Source organism: Sinocyclocheilus anshuiensis, unplaced genomic scaffold (assembly GCF_001515605.1).
Source record: "Sinocyclocheilus anshuiensis isolate Anshui unplaced genomic scaffold, SAMN03320099.WGS_v1.1 scaffold461, whole genome shotgun sequence".
NCBI classification, from domain to species: Eukaryota; Metazoa; Chordata; class Actinopteri; order Cypriniformes; family Cyprinidae; genus Sinocyclocheilus; species Sinocyclocheilus anshuiensis.
The window spans coordinates 2357908-2373998 of NW_015541005.1; the positions used below are offsets into that span (position 1 = coordinate 2357908).

Sequence of the window (16091 nt, forward strand, 5' to 3'; positions counted from 1 at the left end):
CACACACACACACACACACACACACACACACACACACACACACACACACACACACACACACACACGAGCACATCAGACGTACTGACAGGCCAATCAAGCCCATGCCGTCATTTCATTTTAATGACTCGCCCTGTCACTCATTCACTGTTCTACAGGGAGCAGACATACATTCACTGCGTCACTAAATAGATGAGTTGAATATAACCACCATTACCGAAGGAGAGGCTCCGGCGAGCCGAAACGCAGAATCTTACAAAGGAACGCGGCTTTCAGACCGTTCGCTCTGGACGTCGCTATAAAATGGTGCATCAGTGCACTGCGTCACGGGCTGAAAAATGTGGGGTGGTAAATATCTGGAGGCCATGCTGAAGGCCAGAATGTAAAAAGATCAGAAAATTAAAAGCTGACGCAGTGTCTGAATTTCCAATGGCAAATCTGCAGCGAATATCTGTGATAGAAGCACAGCAGGTTTTTGAAGAACGGTGCAAGGTTTTGGATCAAATCTCTATTATAAAACAGATTATTCAAACTCTAAATTGTGATTGGAGGACCCACATTCTAGCCCCTGTAAAATGACTATAAAAACACATTTGATATTAAGTTTCTGCCACTGTTAACAATCTATTATTAGCATAATGAACTACATTAGGTGGAAAAATAATTACAATAATTATTCATAGTAAATGTACCTGTTAACATGCACTGGACAAACAATACATTTTAAATAATACATTTGACTATTTATTTTTCTTTAAAAGTCTTTAATATTTTTCAGGAGCAATGGAGTGCCTAACAATTTCATAATTGCAGATATGTTTCTAATAAAAAACAAGAATTGTAAATAAAATGTCTTACACTGAGTTTGCAGTGTTTCGGTGTGGCCTTCCTAGAGAGTGCCGAGTATAATATGCGGCTGGCAAAGAGCATTCGCTTAAAGGATGGTATTACCGCATTCCCCACACTTACAAATACACATGGGCTGGGGCGCTGCCACGACAACTGAAACCATGACAGTGAGAGAGGGGTTGAGAAAACAGAGCCGAAAAATCGAAATGTTTGTGGTGTGACTTCAGCCCAGAGAGCAGCACTCACATTCAAACACCTCTGCAATTATAGGGGAGAATGTTTGAGACGGAATTGAACTGAGCCGATTTATGAAAAGCACTCAGACATGTAAAAAAAAAAAAAAAAAAAAAAAAACTTTTTTCAATAGCACAGAAATAAAATACCGACCAGTCCAGCTAACACTAAAAAAATGAAGGTCAAGGTGTAGTCAATGCACGTAACTAAAATAAAATGTACATGGTTCAAGACTGTTAAAGAATGTCAAGGGCATGACCTTTGTCCCCATAACCTGAGCTGTTCAGGTCTTCACATTAGCATTCACGCCTGAGTGCAGGGTGATGGATAGTTAACATACAGACAAGATCACTTGATGGTGATCGTCTGTGTGCTGATCTCAGAGTAACTGTGAGTGAATGCTGGAGCCATTTCATGCTGCAGCTTTCTGTCCTTTTTTCCTCTTCTCTTGGTCTTTTCCTCCATTTTCTTGGATTTAATCTAAGCGTCTTTATTTAAACAGCTTTGTGGTTTCGGTAACTTTTAATAGCTTTGTAACATCTATGTGTCCTTTTGTCCGTGTTGCTAAGCGGACAGAGCATTGGTATCTAGCTGAGAGAAATTGAGAGCAAGGAGGTGAGAAGGACATTTAAATCTTTCCTGCTTCCTTTTATATTACTTACAATATATTTACAAAAGACTCACAAAAATCTAAATGATGTGTTCTAAAATTAAATATTACATTTAGAACAAATTTATTAAAACACAGCAATTCTAATTATATAAAACCTGAAATAAAAAATCTCCAATAGAATTAGAACACATTTTTACAAATAAAAACAAAAATGACAGATACAAATGATAATAAAAAATACACTGTATTTTTGAATACTAAATATACGTTTATATTAAGCACAGTTTATTAAAAACTATTAAGATCAGAAAAAAAACTCAAAAATGGAGCGAAATGGAAACCCAGAAAAGAAAAAAGCACCGTGATGAAATGCATAAGCAAATGGCTTCGATCCCAACGAAATTCACGAGCTAAGAAAAATAGAAAACTCGAACGATTTCCTTAAATGAGCTGCGTTATTGATAAAGCATTTTCAGCGCGTGCAGGATCAATCCTTTATCATTTTTAATTTTCCGCTCCGCTGCTTTGAGCTCGTGTGAGGAACACCAGGTGCTTTGAGGAGACAAGATGCCTTTAAAAAGGAGGACTTTAAAGAATACAGCTTTTAATCGAAGAAAAACATTTTTTCGCATGAATCAAAAACAAAACATTCTTTAAAATAATTTGTACTCGGCACACTATTCAAAACAGTGGCGGCGTGTGAATGACATCTAGGCCGTTTTATTTTTTTTATAAGCGCACGTTTGTTCATAAAATGTGCAGAATAAAATCGCACATATTTTTACGATGCATAAACGAATAAAGCTAATTTCTGCATTGATGTAGCCTACCTCACTGTCTTGCTATGAGGAGGGCCAGTGAGCAAGCGAGAGAGAGAGAGAGAGAGAGCGAGAGAGAGAGAGAGAGAGAGAGAGAGAGAGAGAGCACGAAAGTTTTTTTAATGCCATTCCAATGCGCTCGGCCGTGTCATAAGAGATCAACAAAAATACACACCATTCCTTTTATCGTCTCTGGTATGTTTTTTTGTATCTGTCCATCGGTCTCGCACTACAGACACGTAAAAAAACGTGTGTTTTATGAACCATGGCACCTGCTACCGATTAAACCGGGATTATGGATCCAAAAAAATCTCTCATGCTATACTTGTAATATTAAGTCCTGGCTTTTGCAGGTGTTGACTGGACAAAACGCCACCCAAGTTAATCGGCTGACACACTGAAGGTCGTTTGATGGCACGCGTATGACAGTCGCACGCGCATCTGCCAGCGTCGCGAGCAACCAAATCTGCCACACACAGAATCACTTCTTGAGCATCTCTGCTTCTGGAAAATTCTACATCGTCTGCCTTATATTTTCTGGAAAGTTTTCGTTTTAGCCTCATTTCGGATCGATTAAACAATACGAGTGAAGCTAGACTGAAAAGCTTTGCGCGTGCCGGTGGTGAGGGCGCGAGGAGTTTGGGCACGAGAAGACATCCTCAGCGCCACATTTAAGACTTTCATACAGCATATGCCACAAACACAAATACAACAACATCTCTATCGGAACTGACTTACCGATCAGCATGTTGTGAAAGGTAGCCTATCCTGGTTTCCAAAAAGAAACCAACCAAAAGAAAAAATAATCAGCGCAGGAAAATCAGAACGGTTGATAAATACTCTCCGACAGTTTGAAATGTGTCTTTCCCCCTCAGATTTCTCACTCTTCGATGAGTCTCACTCTTGTTTCTGGTCTTAGAGTTGATGTGTCAGAAGAAACGTTACACACGCTCGCCACTCAGTGCTCCGCTGATCTGCGTGCCTCTACGGGGAACGGGAGGAGGAGGAGGAGGAGGAGGGAGAGACTATGATCGACAGTCTTTCACCCCCATCTACTCCCCCTCCACCACTACCACCTCCTCTCTCGCTCTTTTTGCTGCCTGCCGCTTAACCTGAACGAACGGCACAGATGGGAAAATTAGCTGGTGCTATTTTCTCCTTTCATGGTCCTTGATTTCAACTAAATAATTCTGTGTGCGTCTGTGAAAGGTGGGGGGTATTTTTCCACCTCCAACAATTCTAGATAATTTAGCACACATACTCTTAATAAGACATTTACTGTTCTAGAATGAAACAGTATGTTGAAGCAAAAATGCTTGTTTTAAGGCAATACCCAGTCAGTTAAGAACGGTTACACTTTATTTTAAGGTGTCCTTGTTACAGTGTAATTATAGATTTAAGTACTGAGTAATATTAACTACATGTATTTACTATATGTGACCCTGGATCACAAAACCAGTCATAAGTAGCACAGGTATATTTGTAGCAATATATCCAACAATACATTGTATGGGTCAAAATGATTGATTTTTCTTTTATGACAAAAATCATTAGGATATTAAGTAAAGATCATGTTCCATGAAGATATATATTTTTTAATTTCCTACCGTAAATATATCAAAACCTAATTTTTGTTTGGTAATATGCATTGCCAAGAACTTCATTTGGTCAACTGTAAAGGCGATATATAGATATTTAGATATTTTTGCACCCTCTGATTCCAGATTTTCAAATGTTGTTTTATAGCCAAATACTGTCCTATCCTAACAAACCATACATCAATAGAAAGCTTATCTATTCAGCTTTCAGATGCTGTATAAATCTCAATTTCAAAAAATTGACCCTTATGACTGGTTTTGTGGTCCAGGGTCACATATGGTTAGGGTTTGGCTTAGGGTTACTTGCATGTAATTATGCATAATTTATTGTTATTATAATAGTAAGTACATGTAACCTGTGTAACAAGAACACCTTAAAATAAAGTGTCACCCCAAGAACTATATAAGCGTCAACAACCAACTCACGATAAAGTTATGTAGTCTGCCACTTTAAATGCTCGAGCTCTTTAAAGTTGGGTGGATTCTGATTGGCAGTCAATGATTTTATCGTTCATCAGCTGAAAAGAATCACTCTTTTGTGCGTTTCCCAAAAGCAACTATGGTTGCAATTTCCATCGTTCCCAATAGTTAAATTAAACCATAGTCAGCCATAGTTAGCTAACGATGCTTTTGGGAAACATCCTTTTTGAAGTTATTATAACCATAACGTTCCTGTGGACATGTGTAACGTTACCTTCATAGCAGTGTTGTGGACTTCTCAATTCTTAGAATTATGATTATTTAAACTTTTATAGTTATCATTTATCATCCTTGATTTGAAAGGCCTTCAGTTTGTTTGTTTGTTTTCTCCAAAAGAAGCCAAAGCATGAAGTTGAAACCAAGCTAGAACAGCAGTGTAAAGCAGCAGAGATTCATTGCGTCCATAAAATCGTCAACTATCAGAGTAGGTATTACATTCAGTGAATAACTTACTTTGCAATCATTAAAACAATCTACATAAAGTACGCATGAGTTTAGTATGAATACAATCAGGAGATAGTACATTCACCATGTTGCCACTGTCAGGGTTAGTCAGGGTACTTCACCAGAATTTACGAATCCACCTGGACTCAAAAGATGCTTTGTTGGATGTTTACTACGGAATATTTTTTGCCTACCATTTTATAAATACAGCAAATTCAGACACACTACTCATGTCACATCTTTTTGCATGCTATAAAGTAGATTCTCCCATCTTAAATCATTCTATAAGCACTTGGCTTCAGCTCCACTCCAGGTTTTACATTTACCAGAGACTAACATTTTGTCTTTTCGGAAAACTCAACTTCCTATTCTGCATGACTCACATACTTTGGTCTGGAACAGTGAACAAGCAGAATAAGCATCGACAATGTAGTCTGTGAATGATTGGGGGAGATTAGAAACTGAACAGGACATTTTGGTGTAAATATTTCAGGCCATAAATCTGTTGGCTGGCACTTATTACAGCATGGTACTGTATCTGCATCAGTGCTCTGGGGTATTTGGATCCCAGCCTGAGGACCCCCAACTGGTGCCATAAACACCTCTCCCTCACCCAGCTAGAGTTTCCCCTGGAGGTCTCTGTGCATCAGTGGGGGTTTGCAGTGGTCACTTGTTGTTTCAGCACTGCAGAGTGGGCTGTTTGTGACACATGACTAGAAAGAAAAGAAGTGATCTACATCTATGAATACATTATTCAATTCTTTAACACATATACTTTAAAATTCCATTTCTGCATCATCTTTGCTTATTTTTACCACAACATTATCAACCAAAAATGAATTCCATCACTTCCAGGTACTGTATGTACTGTGTTCATGAGTCGTCTCGCTTAGCATATGTTATGTAATATTGTAGACATAGCACAAACAGTGATCAGATGTATGCCGGTTCTGTGTGCATGTGTGTGTATGTGTGTTACAGTTTGCTCAGCCTGAAGCTCTGAACACTGAGAAATTAGCGGAGACAGCTGTGCCCTCTTCCTGCCAAAATACTTCCGCCATCCATCCATCCACACACACGGATTAGTGTTTTGTCTGTGTTGTGCCCAAGTAACAGAACTATATAATACAATAAATGATTCAGCCTCTTTAAGAGCATCAAAATAGAATTCTCATCTCTCAGTTTAGATAAACAAATAGTTTGCCTAAAATAAAAATGTATTCATTATTTACTCTCATATTGTTTCAAACCACTCTCATGGTATTTTTTCCATGGCGCGCGCGCACACACACACACACACACACACACACACACACACACACACACACACACACACACACACACACACACACACACACACACACACACACACGTTGGGTTTCCATGTTTTATGGGGACTCTACATAGGCATAATGGTTTTTCTACTGTACAAACTGTATTTTCTATCGCCCTACCCCAACCCTACACCTAAACCCACCCCTCACAGGAATCTTTGTGCATTTTTAGATTTTCAAAAAACTTTATTCTGTATTATTTATAAGCTTGTTTCCACATGGGGACTAAAAATATCCCCAATAAGGCCAAGGATTTCGGATATGCAATCTTTGTGGGGACATTTTGTCTCCATAATGTAGGGTTTACCAGGACCACACACACACACATACATGTTTCGGCCAAACTATATTTTCTATCCCCTAACCCTAAACCTACCCCTTACAGAAAACCTGTTTGCACTGTTACACTTTCAGATAAACATCATTTACTATTTTTAATATATATATTTTTTTAAATATGTTTTTTAATAATATTACATTTAAAAGATCTTCTACATAGATCTATTTCATACAACAACAACTTATAGTGACGATGGACCGTCAAGCTCAAAGACAACAACAACAACAACAAAAACAAACAAACAAACAAACAAAAAACATTAGGGTAAGTACATTTCTGTCAGGACCACTATCGTCAAAGATGATTGCCAATTAGCATACAGTTTGGATTGGCGGTATGGTTCTGTTCTAGGCAAGAACTCCCTGAGCCTCCATGCAGCCTAGCATGGATGAGAGCAGGGAGAGCAGCACCTGGGAAAGAGAAACCGAGAGACAAAGTGAGGGAGAGAGAGAGAGAGAGAGAGAGACTGGAAAACCAGTAAAAAGAAGTCCATAAAGCAGAATGTAAAGGTCGAGCAAAGGAATGACTCTTGCAAGCGTGATAGAAGCCATTCATTTCTAAGAATTTCTCCTTTTGTGTTCTAGAAAGATCGAGGTCAAACAGGTTTGGCATGACATGAAAGTGAGTAAATGACTGAAATTTCATTTTTCAGTGAGCTACTCCTTTAACTTCTGAAAGAGACCGTGTGTGCGTACGAGAGAGTGAGAAAGAGATTTGTCACAGTCATGCACAACATTACCCCACTTTGATTAGATGATGAGATATATGCAACACACACAAGCACGCACACAGACAGGCTGCTCTGCCAACATAGTGTCATATGGAGCTTGAGGTTGCTTCCTGCACATCATTTCCTGTGCGGGGCTGTCACTGCCCATCAGAGCACTGAAGAGATCTGACACTGACAAGAGCCGACAGAGAAAAACACACACAACACAAACACCCCCTGACACAAACACACACATCAGAACACAAATGCTCACTGACACCAACACACACATAAACAACAACGCACTGAACACACAACTCTAACACACTACAACATTTACATTTTTAAAAGTTATAACAAACAGCACACACAAAAATATTCTCAAAATCATAATATTATGACAATAAGCAACATCTACTAGTAGGCAATATTTTGATTAACAAAATACATGTAAATACATGAAAATTAAAAAAAAACATTTTTTGAAATAATTTGAATACATTAAATAGTATATTGTATATTACACAAGTAATATAAAATGTTTATAATATACATTAAATATACAAAATCTATGAAGATTTCTATTTCCAATCAATGCTATTCTTTTTGAACTTTCAAAGGTTCTGAACGTCTTTGTGCTACGTGTGACTCCTGGCTACCCTGTGTTTCCTCCTGTGGATCATTAAAGTCTGTTCTGTGTGAAATCCCTCGTTTCCTCGCTCCTAACAGTAGGCAACCATGGCATGTTTGTATTTACATATACATAATAAATATACACACCTGCCAGAACTAACGCTACGCTTGATAATTACAAAATATTAATTTTTTGGGTGAACTATGCCTTTAAACTACAATCACAGTCAAAAAGAAACTATATACTGTACATGTCTCAAGACCTGTAACCGCACAATTGCTTGAGCAAAATGTATAGAATATTGAGTACTTTTCAAAAGTCCTCAAAAGTCAAAACTGTTCTTGAATCATTTGAATAATTCAGCAATTAGACTTCAAGCCTTCAGTATCCCAGAGTGCAGTAGGGCGTATTACAAGAGGTGATGGGCAGGTGAAGGAGGAAGTGATTTACTCCTCCAGTAGCGTTAAGAGTCTATTACAGCTGCAGACAGACATTCAGAGCGGTATCATGACCTTAGCGTATCGCTCAGAGGAAATCCTTTCAGCTGAAAATATGGCTGATGTAAATAAAGCAGCCTGCCAATCAATCCCATCATTCAGAACAAGCGAAACACACCTACCATACGGCTGCTTTTGGCTATATTTAAATGGTACAGTAAGCATTTCATTTCTAAGGAGGCAGTCTTTGTTATCTTGTTTCCTTTCTTAATTTACTTGCACCTTTTAATCCAAATGGCTGGTACGAGCACATGGAAGCGTCTCACTGTCTGGTCATGCTAGTCTGCTAGTCCATCTGCCTCCTCCACACTTGCACAGGTCCAAGTGAGTCTGAATGGTAAGGCGGGCTGTCAAACAGAAAAACTGCTGATGAAGTCAAGAGAGAGAAACTGGCAGCTTGAGATTTTCAAGGTTGACAATATCTCCCTTTGCTTAGGGAGTAATAAAGCTAGTCTCAAATTTTTTTTGACTGCTGTTCATCATAAGTGGTGACTATTGCTGTCATGTTTAATAGCTAAACAACAAATAAACACACAAGATTTGTATTACTCTTTATGCCATCATGTGTTACACTAAAAAGTGTTTGAAGAACTTAAAAAACAAATACATGTATTTTTTTGTTAAATTCTAAGACTAAAATTACATTGTGACTAGAAATTATCTATTTTTTTTATAAAATAAAAAATATTGGGCTGTTTTACATAAAAATACTACAGTTTTTCTACTTCAAAAGTTCATGTTTAATTCAATGTGTTACTTGCTGTTTCTTTGTAATTGAAAATTTACTAGCAATTTCTGAGATTTCTGAGTTTCTATACCATTTTTTTCAGTGCAGTTCTATGCAGATTATTTCCTTTATACACATTTCAGTTTAATTTTCATTATTTTTCATAAGAAACATACATTTGTGTAGATTTAAAATACCACCCAATGAATGCAAAACCTCTGCTGTAAAACAGTGAATGAACATTTTGAGCACAACAATTTGACAGATTTAGGAACTGTGCGAACAAGTGCCACTAGCAAAAGGAATATGCGTGAGAGAAAGCGTTTTCACACACATAACCTGGAAAATCGAAGAACAAAAAGGCTTACAACCTAAAGCAAACAACATCCCACACTGCTGGCGCTCCTGCTGCATGACATTATGGAATAATGACAGGGGCTGGGGGGACGACAAAGAGAGCGAATACATATGTGTATTTAGAGACAGAGAATGGAAAAGAGAATGGAAAGAATGGAGCTCAAGTCTTAAGCACCTGGGAAAGAGAAACCGAGAGACAAAGTGAGGGAGAGAGAGAGAGAGAGAGAGAGAGCGAGAGAGAGAGAGAGAGAGAGAGAGAGAGAGAGAGAGAGAGAGAGTTTCAAAGGTTCTGAACGTCTTTGTGCTACGTGTGACTCCTGGCTACCCTGTGTTTCCTCCTGTGGATCATTAAAGACTGTTCTGTGTGAAATCCCTCGTTTCCTCGCTCCTAACAGTAGGCAACCATGGCATGTTTGTATTTACATATACATAATAAATATACACAGTATACACACATATATTATGCAAACAAAAACTTAGCATTAATATATTTATATATATATAATAAATAAACAAAACACACAATACAGAATAGAGATATGTTAGTCTTTTTGTAATATAAATAATTGTATGGTGGTTTAAAAAGATTTTCAGAACATTATAAAATAATGACAATATTGACAATATTTTAAAATAAAACATGACGGATTATGTGTTCAAAGTGTACATGGGTATTCACATCCTTTCTGCAACATTCAAAAGAACATCCCATAATATGGGTGTCACGATGAATCTGAAGTGATTTGATGAGAATGTAAAACCTGAATATTTCACAGCAGCATATTAGCCTGAGTCAAACACATATACGCCAGTGACCTGCGCTCAATGTCACACATGCGCACACACACTCACACTGGACCCCTCTTTGTTCTGGGGCAGCATCTGTTTGGTCTGATAAAGGGATTAGGACATCCATTCCCCTGACCAGCCAATGGGGTTTAACCACACTGAGAATAACAGTATGAGTTTGTGTGTGTATGTGTATGTGTGAGAGACGCCATCAAAAACATAGAGGAAGACTAGAAGTGTGCTGTTGTTTTTTCTCATGGTGTGCGTGTTCAAATCCAGATTGTGCCATTTTTCGCCTGAATGAGAGAAATGATGAATTTTGTGTGTGTATGTGTATGTGTGAGAGACGCCATCAAAAACATAGAAGAAGACTAGAAGTGTGCTGTTGTTTTTTCTCATGGTGTGCGTGTTCAAATCCAGATTGTGCCATTTTTCGCCTGAATGAGAGAAATGATGAAATCCTAATTACACGCTACAGACATCACCCCAAGCAAAGACTCGTTCAGTCAAGCGCTGCCCAACAAAGCACGCGCTTGCAACCCTTAGCCTTCACGACTCGACTCCAGTACATTCCTCTCTCTGTCCTTCCTCTTCATCGGCATGAAGAGAGTTGTTGCGCAGCTACAACATAAGAACAGCCGTGCATAATTGGGAAAATAATTCAATGTCAACAACACACACAAACTCCACCTTGTGCACGCTGATGAACATTGATGTGTAATAGAGTGGAGTGATTTGTCCGCTGTCGGTTCAGGGAACCACTGGAAGAGTTGCTGACACGACATATTATGCCCTTGTGATTTAATACACTGATGACGATGAAGACGGTGATGATGATGCTGATGACAACGGCCATGATGCTGATGGTGGTGATGTAAATGCCTCTTTGATGATCCAGCGCCATGACCAATATGTTTCTGGATCAGATTGTTTTTAGTAATAAATACTCTTTTGCTCTCTCTCTTCGTTTATTTCACCCTCTGTTCCTGTCGTTCTGCCATACATTATCATTAACTGCAGCCACCCGGATCAGCCAACCGGAAAATTTTCATCATGAAACACTAACTCATCTGCATAATACAGCCCCATTCGCTCACTCCCCGTGCATAAATTAATAAATGAATAACAATGAAAGACCCGGTGTCGCTCGCTGAACTGAATGTGACGTTCCTTTGGTAAAGTGTTACACTGTGAAATATCCTCACGCTTGAGTGTGCTCCAAGGTTGAATCCGTACACTCTCTGTGTGTGTGCTGTGATTAATTTGTCTGACCTCTAGTTTTACATCTTAATAAACCGCAGAGTATATGCGACAAAATTAAACCGGACGTGCGTCATTATTGTGACGTTAAATTACTGTACATTTTGTGCACAGTAACCTATTGTTGAATTTCTGAGAAGTGTAAAAGCTTTGCTGTTTGACTGACCAATTCCAGATAAGGGGACAGTAGGAGTGCTTGACAACTTCATTAATTTAGAATTTCTGTTTGATGGTCTAAATCAGTGATGGGCAAACTTGGCCCTTTCAGGCCACTTTCCTGCAGAGATTTGATCCAACCCTGATACGACTCGCCTGCCTGTAGCCTTCTAGTAGTCTTGAAGACAATGATTAGCTGGTTCAGGTGTGTTTGATTAGGGTTGGAGCTAAACTCTGAAGGAAAGTGGCCTGGAAGGGCCAAGTTTGCCCACCCCTGGTCTAAATGAATAAATAAAGTCACAAACAGTTTTACCAACAATTCAAGAGAATTGAAGAGTAATAGGGTGAAACAATGAAAAAAGAGAGAAGCTGTGAATAATCTAATAAAAAATGGTGATAAAAGAGGAAAGTCAAAGGAAGAAAGAGAGAGAGAGCGATTGAGAGAGTACACTGGAATGGTAGAAAAACGCAGCTGTGTAGACACAATCATGCAGAAAATTTCAGCCTTTAATAAATCTCTCTCTCTCACACACACACACACACACACACACACACACACAGAGTCGCTATAATCCAATACCTCACGCTGCATTAGAGGAGACCAGAGACGGACAGCATGAAAGACAGAGAAAGACAAACAGAGGAGCAGAATAAACATGCAAAACACAATTACACAACACACACAGATGAAGCACTGTACCAAAAAATACCAGCAAGTGTTCACTAAAGCAAACATTGGTATAAATGACAATACTGTACACACACTTACATAAATTTGCTATTTAGCAGCCACCTTTCATCTAAAGAGCTTTACAATACAACACAATACTATACCCTTGAAGAGGCTTCAGGATAAGTGGCTGGCTAAAGGTCACAATTATTAGCAGCTTGGTTTTGTTTTTTTACCAACCAATGTAGATACCAATATCGAGAGAGCAGACCATGGCAATATAAAGGCCTTATATATGAAATTTAAAATAAATATTTTAAATGAATTTCAAATGATGTAACTTCATATTTTTAAAGATTCAAATGTATCCATTTCATAGCATATATGAGCAATATGACACCAGTAGCAGTGCCTTAGGTAATCACAGCGTGCTGATACAGCGATATCTCACAGCTACGAGTGTGATATTGCGTTTATACAACAGTTCAACGGCACAAGTGTGTAAATACATAAGAAACAACAACGGAGTGTCTTTAAAAGCCCTCTTTTGTGCAGAACTACTTCCGCTCGCCACAAATTCAAATCTAAAGTTGACAGTTTAACAGCTGAGCCCAAGCCTCTGTTACTAATTCGAAAATGCCAATTTAGAACTAGCAATGAAGGAAAGTAGAGTTGCTTCATTGAAAACTTATTATATTACTGTATTAAAAGCTCACTGTATTATGTGTAGTAGAGTATTATGAGAGAGACTGACTGAACGAGTGTGATTACCTGCATCTGATACAGCATTCATTATTCAGCTCAATCTCATATTCACAATAAAACATTAGTTTGAATATCCGCTGAGGAAAGTGATATCTTTGTCATACTATCCTTTCATCTGTTAAGGGTGATTTCCATTGACAGCATTGCTCAGTGCATTTGTTGGCTGCTTCTTACAAGCTGTTGTTGAAAGTAAAAATAACCCCCTCTTTCAATATAAAAGTCTTTACTGCTGACTTACTCATAAAAACAGTCTCTTGCCGCCATCTAATGGCAAAATAATGTAACTAAAATCACCATCACAAACACACACACACCATTTCTCAATACTAAATACCATTATTAAATACTATTATTTATATAAAATAATATTTATTGAATAATAATATTTATTTAACAACAGCAACAGCCATCATAAAAGCTGCTAGGCAATTCAGTCAAAAGAACAAAGGCAGCACTCTGATATACAGCATTAACGTTATCTATAAAATATAATGTGATTAGATTTTGCCCTCAGCTGAAACTATTGGCTCTGGAACAAATAATAGATTAATAAGACTTCCTGATTTACCCAAAACAAATTATATATCATGTTTAACCACTATAGAGACATCAGAGCCAGATGTAAATTCCAGAAGAACTGGCTGAGGTGAGGCGCTCTCGGCGGGTTTATGAACTGAAGCCCTGGAACTCACACCTCCAAAAACGTTGAAGCAAATTTTCACATTTTTATTTACAAACTGCATATCTGAAGTCTGAACAACTACATTCTTGCCTTAAAAAACTCTTAATACTACATTCCGTGACACAGAAACAGTATTATTTATAAAACTAAATATGAAATAGCAAATAGCAATATCATATAATTTAACTAGTAATATTGAATAATTGAAGTACATGAGATGTACAAACTGCTACAGTGAGTTTTACTTAATTACCACATTTCTGGCCAAATATTAGTCACTGGCCAGGATATACATCTATCATATATAGTCATAATGATTAGCAGGATTGATGCTAAGGATTGATAGTAAGCAGGATTGAGGATGTCAGAAATTCTTCAGCTGTTACTTAAGATTGAGGCTGAAACTACGGTGTTAGCGGATTGATCTTTACTCACAAATACACAGCAGATCTACTATGTACCGCTATTTTGAGTGTGTATGTGTGTGTCCAGGGCAGCCTGAGAGAAGACTGCTAATCTCAGCAGTCACATTACGTAGCATACCCATGATGCACCTGTCTGGGGATTGGGATGGTGGGGGTGTTGAGATAAGGGGAAGGACAGATAAGAATGAGGTAAAATGAAGAACGAGAGAGAAGAGTTGGAAAATAAAGAGAAAAGGGTAGAGGGGGAAATCTGTTTTTAGAGAGAAATAGATGGGGTGAAGTAAAATGGTCTGTCAGCTAGAGTGGACCGTTAACAAATGTGGACAAAAGCAGATGCTCAGAGGGATTTAAACATACAGAGTCTTGTATAGCCATTGTTCATGTATGCAAACAATCCCAAAACAGACTGATTATAATTATTTAAATGGAACAAAATAAAAGGTAGATATGATATCCCTGCAAGCACATATTCATCTTACCCTCCTCATGGCATGTGTGTGTGTGTGTGTGTGCAGTCATGCTGATTATGTGGGTTTGAGTACAGGGGCCTGGAGGAGTCAACAGAAGGTGAGCAGTGATAAGACTCTTACTTAGCGTGTCTGTGTGTGTGTGTTTGAGTGTCGCCGTAAATCAAGTTTCCAGGCTTTTGCCTTTCCCTAATGACATGAAAGTGAAACACAAACGCACACACACACGCACACACACGCACACACACGCACACACGTCAACACAAATGCATTTAATTCTTCTAAAACTGATTTTCAGTTTTACCATAGGCAATCTAGAATTTAGTTTTAACTGTTAAGTAGAATGACTTCTAAAATGTAAAAAGTATAATACAGTGAGTTCTGGAATGCGTATAATTTAAAATACACTCATTTTATTGTATTGAGTTTATTAACATGTTCAACGTTGTTTTGAGTTAATTGAGTCAAATATTGCGACCCACTACCAGGCCGTGGAAGAATTGCTACCGAGTCGCAAGAACATTCTGGGAAAAATGTGTATAGATATGACATTATGTTATTTATTGCACCGCGCGTATTAACTGTTAATACATGCCGTATTAACTGTTGGACAAACGTATGGACTGTTCTAATTATTCTGTATTTTCATTGTATTTTCATTTTCATTAATTGATATGAAGTAGCGATTTGATGATTTCATGTTAAATTAGTAAATGAAAGATTGCTGTGATCTGTCATATATTAGGGGTTTAAAGGTGCAGTAGGAGATCTTGGAAAATGCTAACTTTAGCTTGATAGCACTGAAAGCGAACATCCCACCCTCCCTGCAATCGCCGTCCAAAGCCAACATCAGTGGTTCCCAATTCCAGTTTGAAGCGAGCATATGTTCCATACAAAGGGTATTAAAGTGTGCGAGACGTAAATTTAAATAGTATTTATTTACAGAGGTATATTATGTCACACTTCACACTTCTCTAGTAAGTTTCGTCTGTGTGTGAAGACGCTGCGCAGCTTAAATCCGTGAATGAATGTCCCGAAGTGAAGTAAACTTCAACGGATTTCCCCTGCTCTGGGAGTAGGGAGCAATGAACATTGTGTAGGGATCATATCGATCGGAACACAGTTCATGCACGTAGCTCACTTCTATGGTTCGGTATGGTTCATTTTGGGGGGTTTTCCACTGGGTACAGTGCCTGTTACCTGGTACTTTTTTTAGTACCACCTCGGTTGAGGTTCCAAGTGACCC

General features: G+C 38.2%; 1 protein-coding gene across 4 annotated transcripts in view; it reads right to left on the minus strand.

Annotated features, from left to right (window-relative positions):
* Positions 1 to 16091, minus strand: part of LOC107690291 (zinc finger protein 385D-like) — a 98541-nt gene that overhangs the window by 41623 nt on the left and 40827 nt on the right. Inside the window, exon 1 of one of the 4 annotated variants that reach the window (XM_016488588.1) lies at positions 3250 to 3545. The exons of the other annotated variants lie outside the window; for them this stretch is intronic. Within the exon in view, the coding sequence (XP_016344074.1) occupies positions 3250 to 3259 (10 nt within the window). The 5' untranslated portion in view covers positions 3260 to 3545. Of the gene's footprint in view, positions 1 to 3249; positions 3546 to 16091 lie in introns of those variants that run through there. 4 annotated transcript variants of the gene reach the window in all.